The 14,455-nt window shown below is 38.1% G+C and overlaps 1 protein-coding gene across 50 annotated transcripts in view; it reads left to right on the top strand.

Annotated features, from left to right (window-relative positions):
• Ptprd (protein tyrosine phosphatase receptor type D) overlaps positions 1–12,438 on the top strand; it is a 2,343,620-nt gene extending 2,331,182 nt beyond the window's left edge. For 26 of the 50 annotated variants that reach the window (XM_045148487.1, XM_045148550.1, XM_045148541.1 and 23 more), the window contains 5 exons: positions 477–602; positions 3,549–3,703; positions 7,285–7,420; positions 11,418–11,501; positions 11,789–12,438. In XM_045148487.1, coding sequence (XP_045004422.1) covers positions 477–602; positions 3,549–3,703; positions 7,285–7,420; positions 11,418–11,501; positions 11,789–11,857 — 570 coding nt within the window. In that variant the 3' untranslated portion in view covers positions 11,858–12,438. The remainder of the gene's footprint in view (positions 1–476; positions 603–3,548; positions 3,704–7,284; positions 7,421–11,417; positions 11,502–11,788) is intronic. The other 24 variants (XM_045148588.1, XM_045148570.1, XM_045148565.1 and 21 more) reach the window with 1 other exon arrangement.
• The last annotated feature ends 2,017 nt before the right edge of the window (positions 12,439–14,455 follow it).

Below are 14,455 nucleotides of genomic sequence, written 5' to 3'. Positions count from 1 at the left end.
TATCTATTCCATCAAAGTACTCATCTCAAGTGATATATATTAAACAAGCACTTGTATCCAGTCTCAGGGTGTCCTCAAACTCACGGTGATCCTCCTACCCCTGCCTCCCAAGTACTGGGATTAAAGTCGTGCGCCACCACACCTGGCCCCAGACAATTATTTTTTAAAGAGACAAAGGCATGCTTTTATTTATTTATTTATTTATTTATTTATTTATTTATTTATTTATTTATATGGCAGAGAAAGAGGGAAAGGGAGAGAGAGAGAGAATGGGTGTGCAGGGGCCTCCAGCCAATGCAAATGAACTCCACATGCGTGTGCCTCCTTCTGCATCTGGCTAATGAGGCTCCTGGGGAATTGAACCTGGGTCATTTGGCTTTTCAGGCAAATGCCTTAAACATTAAGCCATCCCTCCAGCCCGACAGACAAAATTTTATGTACCCTTGACATAGTATAACCGTATTCATTCCTTTTAGGAGAAGTGTCATCAATATTGGCCAGCAGAACGATCTGCAAGATACCAGTATTTTGTTGTAGATCCCATGGCTGAATATAACATGCCACAGTATATCCTGAGGGAATTCAAGGTCACAGATGCCAGGGTAAGTTCAACCCTTAATCGTTAGCTAAAAATTAGGGAGTGTGTGTGTGTATAATTTCTCTGGGAGAAACATTTGCCAAATGATCATATTCTCAAAAGAAAAGAAATCATCCCTTCTAGATAACTTAAAAATGAGTAACTCTTCCTCTGTCTGGCAAGTGTTCTCATAATCCCAGGCTTGGCTTCCATTCAAACATAGCATCTGGCAGCCTCACTTTGGGACACACTTGGTGAGTGTTTGTGCTGGGAGGCATTTACTGATTGGTCGGTTGAGCTTATATTCACCTTCTCAGCTCATTCTCTTTTGAGGGTTTTTGATTTCTTTATTACTTGAGGCTGTAAATATGTTGTTGTTTTGCAAAGCCCTTTAGGTCATGTGGGCTTGAAGGTTAATTTAAGTATGATTTTAAAATTGCAGAGCAAATGACATTCCTTAGAAGAATCTGACAAGCTCTGCACATTCTAATGTGATTTCTGGCAGAGTTTAGTCCTCCATTTGCTGAGGTGCCTGTCCATGAGAGCTATGTACCCACAGGCCTTGTTGGTTAATTTTCATTTGGCATTTCTTGTCAAGATTGCTGAGTCCAAGGTTCAGCCCTCATGTAAGATGTTCTGTGCGTAAAGTTTGCTATCTTTGCCTTTGGCCATTTTCAAGCCATGATTGAAAACACATCTTAGGGGAGACAGGTCAGTTTAAAGCCCTGCATTATTTTTGGAACTGTTATAGTGTGTTGCTTGAATAAAACTCCAGGGTAAAACTGTGTACTTGATCCATTGCCCACCCCCTTGGAAAGCAGTTTTCTCCAAGCTCTTGTTTATAGTTTGTCTGCTAATCCCCAAAGTCTGGGCCAGGCTTTTGACCTAAAGAGTGAGAGAGGATGTTTAGCAGGAGGGTTGGCCCAGGTGACAGACCTATTAATCCTAGAAAGTGTGATCTATAACTACTCTGAAGATGATTGCACCCTTAGAAGCCATTGTGTTCCAAGGTCTCAGTTTTGAGCTGTCCAAGCAAGTATGTATGGTGACCTACCCTATTTTTGTTTGTTTATTTCTGAGGTAGGGTCTCACTCTAGCTCAGGCTAACCTGGAAATTTACTATGTAGTCTCAGGGTGGTGTCAAACTCACAGTGATCCTCCTACCTCTGCCTCCCTACTGCTGGGATTAAAGGCATGCACCACCATGCCCAGCTGATGTACCCTATTTTTAAAAGAAAAAAATTCAGAGCTCCTTTCTGAATTTGAAGCAAAATCTTAAATTTCTTGGAAGTAGTTATTTCACCAGCTACTTCTGATGACAGAAATTAAGAGATAGGCTTCCCCATCATCAGAAACACAGTGTTGCTCGCAGTAAGCAAAAGAAAAATTGAAATAGGGACTTGCTCCTGTGTTTTTAAAAGGGCCCCCATGATTACCCCAGCCATTGTTTGTTTGTGCTCCTGGTATGCTTCTGATCTCAACTTCCCAGATTGGCACTTAAAAATGCAGAACCCCTAATCAGAGTCAGGCGGCTATGCCTCCACATAGAAAGGGTTTGCATATATGGCCTCATCTTGCTATCACAAGCAATCATGGTCAAAACTGGTGTCCCCCAAACATTCAGAGAACAAATCTGCATTACCTACCCTCTGGCTTTCTTTCCTGTATTTTTCAAAGCAGGGAATTAAACCATGCTCTGCATTAACCATGCAGGAGCTGGTAATAGGGCCAAGCAATTTCAGTATCCCCCTGTTTTCTCACAAACGTGGTGTGCTTCCAATCCCACATTATCTAACTCAGGCATCTGCCTTGTGCTGGGGAGTCACTGGGTTAGTTGAAGTATGCCCATCTTGAGTAAAGCCACCCTCTCTTTTCAATGTGTCTGTGACTGAGTTCACAGACTACACTTCTGTGTAGTTTCTTCACTTACTGCAATATTAAGACATGCATGCCTGTATCAGAAAGGTTTTTCATGGAGGAAGAAGCATTAGCAAGAATGGAAAGGGGGAACCACTGAGAGCAGGTCCTCTTCAAGTGGGATTGGCCTCTAAGCCTGAGGTTTGTTTATTCTTTTCCTCTAATATATCAAAGGAGAACTTTGCTATTTTTCCTGCTTCTGTGGACAGAGTCCCTTTTGTCTTGTTGTAGCTCAAAAACAATTCAAAAAGGAATCAGAGGCACCTTTTCTTCTCTCTGATATACTTCATTCATTCACAACAGTTTTGTCTTCTTTGTTTAGTTATGAAAGATTCCTTAGATATGACTTGGTTTCTTTCTGCCTATAGGATTGTATTTCTTTCTTAGGTAATTCTCGTGGCCAGTAAAGAAGAGTCCCCTTAAAAGAAAAGGACATTTATTTGAAAATAATATCCTTGATTTGTGCATAAAATGTGTTAGTTGTCCATAGCCTCATACCATGTCACATGTCTCAGAGATATGTGGGACAGCTGGGCTAGCAGAAGCTACCTGTTTGTGTCAGATCCTTTAAATAGCATCATTTGTGATTTAGAATGCTTGCAATAAGCAAGTATGACAAATGTGAAGTTATCATTATAACAGCAAAACCTCTGATCTAGGTGACACACTTTGGAGACTACTGTCAATATTATGCAGCTGCTGCACTCCAAATTGTGAACCAAAGTACATACCTGATCCACTAAACCTAAACTTTGGGTCTCAGAAGCATTTACCAATAGAGCTGTATGACTTTTGACTCTTAAGGAACCTCGGCTTTTGTACAGTGTTATAGGAGTAAATTTGTAACTTAAACATGTATGAGTATAGACAGTGTTAGAAGCAGATAAGGCACGCACACACAATTTAATCTTAAGTTAGATGTATTCCTAAACTTTTCTGTCCTTTTTATTTTTGGGGGGAAAAACAAACATATGATTACTCCTGTGGTCTGTGTGCTTGCTGAATCCTCCTGGCACCCTCCCCTGTGGCTGGGTGTGCGGCTTTCTCTTTGAAGGACGGCCAGTCCCGAACAGTGAGGCAGTTCCAGTTCACTGACTGGCCAGAGCAAGGAGTGCCAAAGTCTGGGGAAGGATTTATTGACTTCATCGGGCAAGTCCATAAAACAAAGGAGCAGTTTGGTCAAGATGGGCCCATTTCTGTCCATTGCAGGTGAGCAGAGAATCGCAAGTGCTAACTTTATGTTGATTAATGCATTTAGAACTATGAAAATAAGTTACATTGTCTATTCGGCCTATATAAAAATGCTTAGTAAATCTGTATGACTGAAATTTTATTTCTGAAAACGTATAATGAAACATAAGTATTTATTTCTTTCCATACAATGAACATAGTCAAAGGAAAGTTTTGTGTTTTTTTAATCCCTCAAGTTTATGTCACATACATATGTGTGTGTGTGTGTGTGTGTGTGTGTGTGTGTGTGTGTGTGTGTGTAGTGTTCCTTGTCAGTTATACCTTGTTGGTATATCCCCTAGTAACAGTTTGTTGTATTACTTGATTTGGTTTTCATACAATTTCATTTATAATTGTGTTTCTGTATATTTCTCTTATGCTTGTGTCTTTGCAAATGCCATAATTAGCTATCAGGCCTCAGTTCTTTCAGGTCAGTAAATGATATGTATGATACTTCTGACCATAATTCTTGAAAGTCAACAATTGGTCTGTATGACACCTCAGATCTTAATTATTGCAGGTCAACAGGTGATGGGTGTGGCACTTCAGTTAAACATGTAATTTGCTTGGGAACTGTTGCTAGATGAGAAAATGAAGCACTTTATATTTAATTATTTCAACAGTTTCTATAGCCATTTGTGATGTAAGTCAATTGAAATTAATAGAAATACCACGTAGATGATTTAATTATTCACCAGCACTTTAGTACCTTTGGAATTTTTAAAACAAAAACCTTATAGTACGAAGATCTTACCACATTAGTTTGAACTTCTGTGTAGTAGAAGTCTACGACCTTGAGGGCTCAGTTTCTAAGTCTTATACAGACAAAATTTATTTATTTATTTACTTATTTATTTATTTATCTGTTCGTTCACATATGCACTATATGGGTACGCCGGGGTCTCCTGCCACTGCAAACAAAAAGAAGCCCATCAACCTTATGTAAGAAGCTCAGGAATTGAACCCTGGGACAGTAGGTTTTGCAAGCAAATGCCTTTAATCAATGAGCCATCTCCCAAACACAGACAAAAATCTTGAATTTTATTTAAAACTGTGCTTCAGTGCTTAACCAAAACCCTGGTTCTTCAGGACAAGAGGAAGAAGGATCTCAAGACAGTACAAATTTTTAGACTTGGTCTTCAGGGCATGTGTTCTAGGCCCAGTTATACTATTATATAGCCACATGACAATATGGAAACCACTCTGGCTTTTCATTTTCTCTGTAGTCTTTATGATCCGTTCTAAAACTCTTGCTTCTCAGATATGAAGGCATGTTTTCTTTGTGCTGTGCAAAATCTCTTGCTGTGGCTGGGTGTGGTGGTACACTCCTTTAATTCCAGCACTGGTGAGGGTGGCCATGAGTTCAAGGCCAGCTTGAGACTACATAGTAAATTCCAAGTCAACATGGGCTAGAGTGAGACCCTACCTCAAAAATAAAAAACATATCCCTTGGTGCATACCACCAAAGAGCATGTGGGAAGTAACACGTGGACTCAAATGTTCAAAGTTGATGCTGCTGTACACTGGGGCTTGAATAGCTGTACTTCTCATCTCTCTCTAGTGCTGTCTGACCTAGAATTGTAGTCTCAGGCTGCCCTCGAACTCATGGACATCCTCCTACCTCTGCCTCCCAAGTGCTGAGATTAAAGGCATGTACCACCAGGCCTGCAAATAGCAAATAGCATGTTTTTTGTTTTTTGTTTTTTCCTCACTACAGTCTTTTTAGTACAGCACACAATTATCCCAAATGCTAATTCAGAATTTTCAATATGATCTATAATGAAAGAAATATATTTAGTGCATATTTTAGCTTCAGACATCCCCATAAGTATGCATATGGTAAGTTTTTGTGCTACTTGTCTACAAATGCTGACATATCATTACATATCTTAGTTATATCTTAAAGACTTGTATGTTGATGTTTTCTCTTGTCTGTTACTGTCATGAAAATACCATTTAGATTATTTCTGTCCTACAAAGCTAACATAAAAACAAAAGGTTCAGGTGCTATAAGTTATAGTTGTAAATATTACATAAAAAGCCAGAAACAGTACTTTTACATTTAAACAATCAAACCAAAATAAGATAGACTCAACAACAATATAAATTACTGTCTCCTGGGACTGAGGGATGTTCAAGGTTAAATGTCTCTTCAAGGTCATGTGTTCCATCTCAGCACATGCCCTAAATGCCACTGGAATTGGACATCTCTGCTATATTTTGAAAACTTCCCATTGATTTAAAAGCCTCACTTAACATTTCTCTTCAGATTAATTATAAATTGCAGTTTCTAAAGCTACACACTATTTATATATGCCTGTCAGCTCTATCCACTGTAAATGAATCCATCCATTTTCTACGGCCTGTACCCAAGCATTACACATACCATTTAATTAGGTAGAGTCTAAAAATGTCTGGATTTTTCAGATTATTCACTGTTTCCCTCATTACTTAAACATTGAACTGCTTTTATACTTCTTAAGTGTGTAAATGTGATGAATTAATCTTTTTTGCTCCTATGAAGATTCTGGAATTATTTTAAAATAACAAAAAACAACATAGGACCTGTAGGGATGGCTTAGCCATTAAGGTCCTTGTCTGTAAAGCCTAGCAACCCAGGTTCTATTCTCCAGGTTCCACATAAGCCAGATGCACAAGGTGGCACATGCATCTGGAGTTCATTTGCAGTGGCTAGAGGTCTTGGCGCACCCATTCTCACTTTCTCTCTCCCTCTCTCTCTCTCTCTCCCAGTCTCTCTGTCTCTCCCCCTTCTCTCTGTCTCTAATAACTAAATAAAAATAAAAATTAACTTTTTTTGAACAAAACAACATAGAAACTCCAAACCTTGCTAAAATGATGTGTCGAATCATGGGGTTAGCTGTCAGTCACCTAAACAATTAGTGCAGAGCTTTCTGGCTCTTAGCTTAAGCTTATAGAGACCTTTTTGCTTATTTTCACATTACATACATATCAGATATTCATGCAGTTTTTTTGAAGACTGAAAGAAAAATCTCCACATATCAAAAAGCCCTGTTAAAGAGCATGTCGTTTATATCCAGGCCAATGTCAATATTTAAATATACTTTGTGACATACTTGTTGTATGTTTTGATGATGAGACAGTCTTCATAGATTGTGGCCAATACACTAAAAAAAATTAAAATGCCCAATTTTTTTTCATTTTATTTTCTTTAGTTCGTACTTTAAACATAATCAAGATCTTCAGTTTTAGGATTGGCATGTGTAGTATAAGCCTACATTTCATTTGTCCTTCTTTTTACTCATTATTTGACAATATTTATACTTTCTTGACCTTTTATAATTGAGTGATACCTTGTTTTTGAAAGTTTATAAGACTTAATTGCTTATTCTCAAATGCTACCTCAACATTCCTAGTTATTCCAACTGTAGTCACTTAGTGAAATCATTACCACGTTTTCCTGAACAAAGCTGTGAAAACACCTGGAATTTGGAGGCAGGCGGAAGACTAACTACTTCCAACCACTGATACCAAGTCCATGAGCCTCTTGACTAATAGCATTGCCTTTGTTACCCTGGCAGCGCGGGCGTTGGAAGAACTGGTGTCTTCATAACCCTGAGCATTGTTTTGGAAAGAATGAGATACGAAGGAGTTGTAGATATCTTTCAGACTGTCAAAATGTTAAGAACACAACGACCAGCCATGGTACAAACAGAGGTAAGAAAACTTCCTTTATGAACTTGTTACTTCTCAAGAAGTTCCAAGAACCTCTATGGGTCTAGGAGCACTCAACACTGGGCACAAGGTAAGCAAGGCACTATGAGAAAACAACAGATTACTTAATGTTTAAACTTCATCTCCTCATTCTTTTAAAAAAATATTTCATTATTTATTTATTTGTTTATTTATTGTTTATATGAGACAGATAGAGAGAATATGAGAAAGAATGTGCCAGAAACTTTTGCCACTTCAGACAAACTTAAGATGAATTTGCCACTTTGAGCATTTGGCTATATGTAGATACTGGGGAATCAGACAGAGACCATCAGGATTTGCAAGCAAATATCTTTAACTACTTAACCATCTTCCCAGCCCTCCTCACTCTTAAATGTATTCCATTTATTCATTTATTCAATGACACCACCAATGTCTTCGTGTTCTTGTGGAGATTTTGTGAAATATCATATTAACTTGTCATCATTTTTACCTGTAAAAGGAGAATTTCACATATTTCATTACATGCATATATGTATGCATTGTATGCATAACATAAATATTGCACCTATTTGTATATAAATATATAAAACACCTTATGTCTGACATATAATATTCCTTCTGTTCATTTTACTTCTTCCTTTTCTGTCTGTTCGCCCAAAGAAATGTCAGGTCTCTACATGTCATTTCTTACGACTGGTTATATTAAACATTTGGATCCTGACTACTAACCCTAGAGAACATAGCTCCATTTTGTTTTTACTAATTAATATTAAAATTTCTCAGAATAATGTAAATTCTCAATTTAACCTATCTAAGTGATAACATTTTTATTCCCCAAACAGCCACCAAATTATACAATTTACATGTGTTCTTCACTTATTATTCATAATATCTTCCAGACTTTGGTTTCCAAATAGTGCAAGCATTTGGCTTGCAATACTCAAAACATTATGTCAGCCTGACAAACATAATGGGTGTTGGGTGACGGAGGGAAATTGGACATTTAAAAAGCCTTACCACTTAGCCAAACAACTTACTGTGACAAGATAGAAAAGCAAACTCCACTTATTTTGCATTACCATTTTTATTGTAGAAAAATGCACATTTAAGCAAAATAGAAACTATCTACTTTCAACCTCATTGGCTACTGAAAATAGGTTTCTTTTATGGGGCAAATCCTACCTTTTCTCATCTCTAGAAGTCATGTATGAATTGTAATTTTTCTGTCTCCCCAACAATGCTTCAATTTTTCCAGGGTTCTTCTTTGTCTGAAAAAGGGCACGTTTCATGCAATTGTATTTTAGTAAGAGTGTTTCCAGAATGGATAACTTGCAGTCACACTGAATTTTAGACCAAATGGCACATGTATTTATGATGAGGGCATACCAGGGCTCTCTGTAAATGGCTTTTGTGTGTCTAGGAGTTCTCTTTCACTTACATATGAACATCTGAAATGATAGTGAAAAAGTGTGATTGCAGTCAGCAAAGGTCTGCTGTCTGATCAGAATTATTTAAAAAAAAAACCAAATTCAGTAGGCTGTACTTCAGAAAATACACATCCAGACTTCCCTTGGACAGTGTGCACTTGTCAGCTGTGCCACATTTGCCAACTGAGAATTAGTTATCACCAAGAAGCCAATCATTGTAAAAGATGACTAGGTCCCAGAAGAAGTTAAGGTGTTCACTTGGTGGCCACTGGTTACTGGTAATGGCAGGGGTAGACAAACGCAGAGGTATAGATCCACGCTGCCACCCTCAGCAGCCTGAGGAGCTCCATTAATCTTTTAGGGTCATCACTTCAAGCAAACCCAGGGTTTGTGACATCAGTGTAGAAAAGAATTACAGATATAGCTGCCATGAAACAGAATTGGGATCTTTAAAAAGATATTTTAATATAGACTTAAAGGAGGTGGACTAAGAAAAATGAAACACTGAAAAGGAAAGAAAGATACGTTACCAAGGCATGTGTGTGGCCTTATCAAAGGAGGGTAGTGTAGCGGAAAGTAAACCACACCCAAGTTGAGAGGTATGGACTTCTCAAGAGAGCATTATATGCTTCATTGTCTTTACAGTAATCATATATAGGATTGGAGTTTGTTTTGAAGCTACAATCTTCAAAAGATTGTTAAGCAACCTTAATAAGACCACAAAGTGTTTTCCAAGGGGGTTAGAGTTGATAAGATGGATAAAGGTAAGATATCTTTACTGCAAAGAAGTCTTGTTTGAGATTTCCAGAAAGTGTCTGGGGAAAGGAATGAGGTTCTACACAAGGTCATATACATTCGGGCCTTTTAGCTTTTAGCTGGCTCATTGAATTTTTTTTTTTTTCTTTTTTGATTTTCAAAGTAGGGTCTCACTCTAGGTCAGGCTGACATAGAATTCACTATGTAGTCTCAGGGTGGCCTTGAACTCATGGTGATCCTCCTATTTCTGCCCCCTCCCCCCCCCCGAGTGCTGGGATTAAAGGCATGTGCCACCATGTCTGGGTTTCATTGCAATTTTTTTAATGCTTTTCTATTATCAAAATGATCTATCCTTTTCTTTTTTAATTTTTTTGTTTATTTTTATTTATTTGAGAGCAGCAGAGAGAAAGAGGCAGAAAGAGAGAGAGAGAGAATGGGCACTCCAGGGCCACCAGCCACTGCAAATGAACTCCAGATGCATGTGCTCCCTTGTACATCTGGCTAATGTGGGTTCTGGGGAATCGAGCCTCGAACTGGGGTCTTTAGGCTTCATAGGCAAGCGCTTAACCACTAAGCAACCTCTCCAGCCCCATCCTTTTCTTTTTTAAAATTATTATATTTTTTTAAGTTATAGACATACTCAATGTGTAAACAGCACATGTTGGTACCATCCTTACCCTCATCCTTGTCCCCCGCCCAAAGTAACCCACCTCATTGGGGATGCTGGTTATCCCCATGGGGATTGCAGGTCATGCATTGTGGGAGCAGTCATCAGTTATGGGAAAGAGGCAATGTCTGTGTGCTTAATGCCCCAACTGTGGCTCTAACAATTTCTCCGCCCCTTCTTCCATGAGTTTCCCTGAGCCAAGTTTGGTTTGTTTTAGGTCTACTTCAGTGATGAGGTCTTGTGAGCCTCTGTGTCTCTGGATCTCTGATTTGACAGGAGCTAAGTGTTCTCTGTGTGTATCTCCTTCATCCTTGTGCTGATACCAGGTTCACCAAGAAAGCAGCACTCTTGTTCATTTCCCCAGTTGCTCTATGGTTTCAGCTGAGGTCCTGGTGAGGTGTGATGGGCTGATTCTCTCCTCAGGTTCTGCATCCATCTGAAAAAGAGAAGCAGATTCTCCAACAGAAAGTGAAGTCAGCACCAGTTAAGTGGATTAACCATTATAGATTAGAGAGAATTTAGTGAGTGTAGGTCCTCTTGCAGCCCAAGATTGGTGGAAGCTTGATATTAGAGAATGAACTCATTATTCATATATGATTCTGATGTTTCCAGTTCCAGCTATGGTTCCTTTCCACTGAGCAGATCTGCTAGCCAATCCAAAAGCAGTTGATTACCCAGTATGGCTTTGTGTCACTATTGCACTTAGGTGAGCATCACGTCAGGTTGTTTGCTGCTAAGTAGCTTAGACCTCAAAATGTTTGGACAGATGTTGACCGTTTTCCCCCAGTAGCTCGTGCAGCACCTTCTGGCACCAGATGAGCTAACTGTGTGGGGACTGGCTTTCTTCCAGATTCCAGCCAGGTGTCTCCATGTTCCATACTGACAGCATATGGTGTCCTACTGTCTTCGCAGTAGGGTCTTTCCATTAACCTTTGGTGGGTAATCAAGTGCTCTGACAGAAGTCTATCTTCTTTTGGGAAACCTTGTTTGTCTGTCTGATCAACACAACAGCTCATTGTGGATATTAACCATATCATGGTCATTGCAATTTTAGCATAAAATATCTATATATAAGAGGAATCATATCCCTATGTTGGCAACGTTCACAGCAAATATTGTTAACTGAGCTGGAGTCCTTGCTTTTCAGCTGCCAACAGCTTCCATCAGACTGCAAGGAGAGGGCTCCTGTCCTGTCTCATACCCCACCATTTTCTTATCTACTATACCACAGGTACTGCTTAGAATACAGTTCACACTTTTCGGTAAGATAATGATCACTAGAGCTATCACTACTTGGAATGAGGAGGCTATTCTAGTCAAATTGATTAGTGAAGTTAACAAACTCCCCATGTGGCTAATTGTTATTTACTCCATATCACTGATTGGTCATTGGGTTGAATTATGGAAATTAGTGGTTTCATTCCTGGAGAGGTGTAACTTTGTTTTCATTTTCCATTAAAATATACTCATGTTCCTTTTTTCTCTCTCCCCTCCCCCCACACACCCTATCTCCTGCAGGATCAGTACCAGTTTTGCTACAGAGCCGCATTAGAATACCTGGGCAGCTTTGACCACTATGCAACGTAGAAACCCCTGGCCCTTTCTGGATTATTACCACAGGCCCTTCAGTATCCATGGAGTCCCTTCTGAGCCATACAGGGCACTTGAGAAGTCCTTCTTAATGTCTAGCTAACAACCACTTAGTGGGACTATTCAAAACAAATTAAAAGCAAACTCTTCCAGGTGGACCAAGAATTCACAGTTTAATAATGTAACCTGAAAAAATAATCATGGGAATCCTGACTTCAGAAGCATCTGAGAGATTTTATTTACAGATACTTCAAGGATTCATAATAAAGGGAAAAAGAAATCACAGCAAAGAACCATCTTCTTGTTCAGGACTGCGTGACGGGTGCTACAGTTCAGCACCAGGTGTTTGCCAGCGTGGCTTCTCACAATAAAATGGACTCTGCTTCAACATCACCCCTTCCCACCATGCCACTCATTATTACATTTTAGGGGTAAGGGTGGGGATGTTTGAAAAGAATGTCCTTGATTTAGTTTTTTAGTATTGTAAAGATATTGCTGACCTATGCTTCATTTCTAACTGTGTAAACTTTTTTTTAACAAAATATATCATTCGATAAAATGAATTTTTAAAAACATTACATAATTCTTCATTTTTTAATTTCCAAACTGTAGAGTTTTTTTTTTTTTTTCGAAAAGAAGCTTTAGAATGGTTATCTGTAATGTGTTACTGTAGAAATATCAAATAATTTGAACCTTTGCACATTTTTGTGCAATTCTCAATCTAAAGTATCAGGCTTGATAGATACTACTTTCAAATATGTATTCTGTATTAACTGATGAGAAAGTACCCATTCTCTTCCAATAATTAAGAGAAATTTTGCTTTGATTTGTTTTTGTTTTTGGAATCAACAGGGAGGCGCAAAGTATAAAGTTGCTGCTAACACATACACATGTATTCATACTTTATGTGGGTGTTTATGCATGTGTGTACATATATACATATATATGCATATATATGTACATACACACATGTGTGTATATGCACACATACAGTTTGTCTACACAAAAATTTAACTTTCAGTTTTTCCATGATTTAGAATTCTGAGGGTTAGAAAAGCTATTATAAACATGTTTTCCATACTTGCTTTATTTTATTTTTCTACTTTATTTTATTTTTCTATGAGAGAGAGAGCAAGAGAGAGAGAGAGAAAGAGAGAGGATTGGCACGTCAGGGCCTTCAGCCACTGCAATCAAACTCCAGGCACATGCGCCACCTGTGTGCTTGTGCCACCTTGTGAACATGTGTCACCTTGTGCATCTGGCTTATGTGGGTTCTGGAGAGTTGATCCTGGGTCCTTAAGCTTTGCAGGCAAGCGCCTTAACCACTAAGCCATCTCTCCAGCCCCCTATTTACTTCTAATTTTTTGACATTGATATTTCTTAATGTCACAAACCATTAATGTTTAAAGAGAAATGAGGAATGCACATCAGTGATACTGAACATTAACCCCCCTAGTTTGATACCCACTCTTCCCCACCCACCCATATTCACAAATACTGTTTTGTTAGCCAGGCTTCCAAAAAATTCAATATTTCTAACACTCTAGTGCAATAACAAATATTAAATATGTAAGAGGTGTGCATGTGGGAAAGGTCAGTGCATTTCCCTTTAGGAGGGGAGAATATTGTAATATATCAGCTATCAAATTGTTTTTTTTAAAAAGTATATTCAATCGTATATTGTCTATAGTATGTGCTATGAAATTGCATTAACGATATGTAACAGGGGCAAAGCCAAACTCATGTTACTCTGTTCAGTCAGAAACATTTTGTGGCATACAGCTTTCCTGGGAAAATGCTGTACCTCATTTTGGTTTCATTTTAGTCTTGCATTTAGAGTGCCTTATAATTGATGCCTATTTTAATAGCATTTATTTTTAGATTTTGGTTCATATTTCCATTAGATGTTCCTATCTGTTACTCAAACAATTAAAGCATTATCTGTTTACCATATGTACAAAAACTCTTTAAAATGATATGCATTCCTAGTTTTCAGCCAAGTCGGGGATGTTAGTGATTGTGCCAGCCCAAAGCACTTGGATAATCAGGGCCTTTCCGTTCTTAATCATTCATATCAGGAAAAGCTATTTATTTTACATATAATCCCTATTATGATCTGGAACATGCAGTAACTACACCACTCTTGTTTTTAGTAACAAATATCATTGGCAACTTTGAGGTATATTTGATATTCCATTAGGATTTTTCTGAAAGGGGAAATTAATATATATATCCCCATATCTTCCAACAGCATTTCTATAGGAAGCCATGAATGGTGGCAGGCTTTTCTTTTCTTTTTTCTTTTTTTCTTTTTTTCTTTTTTTCTTTTTTTTTTTTTTGCCACATACTACATGATTCTAAAGAGCCCTCAAGAAAGCCTAAGAACTCTAAAAGAGTTTTGATATTTACTTAGGTATACTCTTTTGGATTAATTTTAACTTCATGGATGCTCTGCATGGAAAGACATTTGTTTTCACATTTTTCATCGCTAGCAGAATGAAATCGTAGAGACCAAACACTTACAAGCATCATATTTGAGCACTTTTGTAAAAAAAAAAAAAAAAAAGATGAAAAGAAAAAAAAATGAAAAAGTAG

Source organism: Jaculus jaculus, chromosome 1, assembly GCF_020740685.1.
Source record: "Jaculus jaculus isolate mJacJac1 chromosome 1, mJacJac1.mat.Y.cur, whole genome shotgun sequence".
NCBI lineage: Eukaryota > Metazoa > Chordata > Mammalia > Rodentia > Dipodidae > Jaculus > Jaculus jaculus.
Note: the sequence above shows the minus strand (reverse complement) of the source record. Positions and strands in the feature narration are given on the sequence as shown.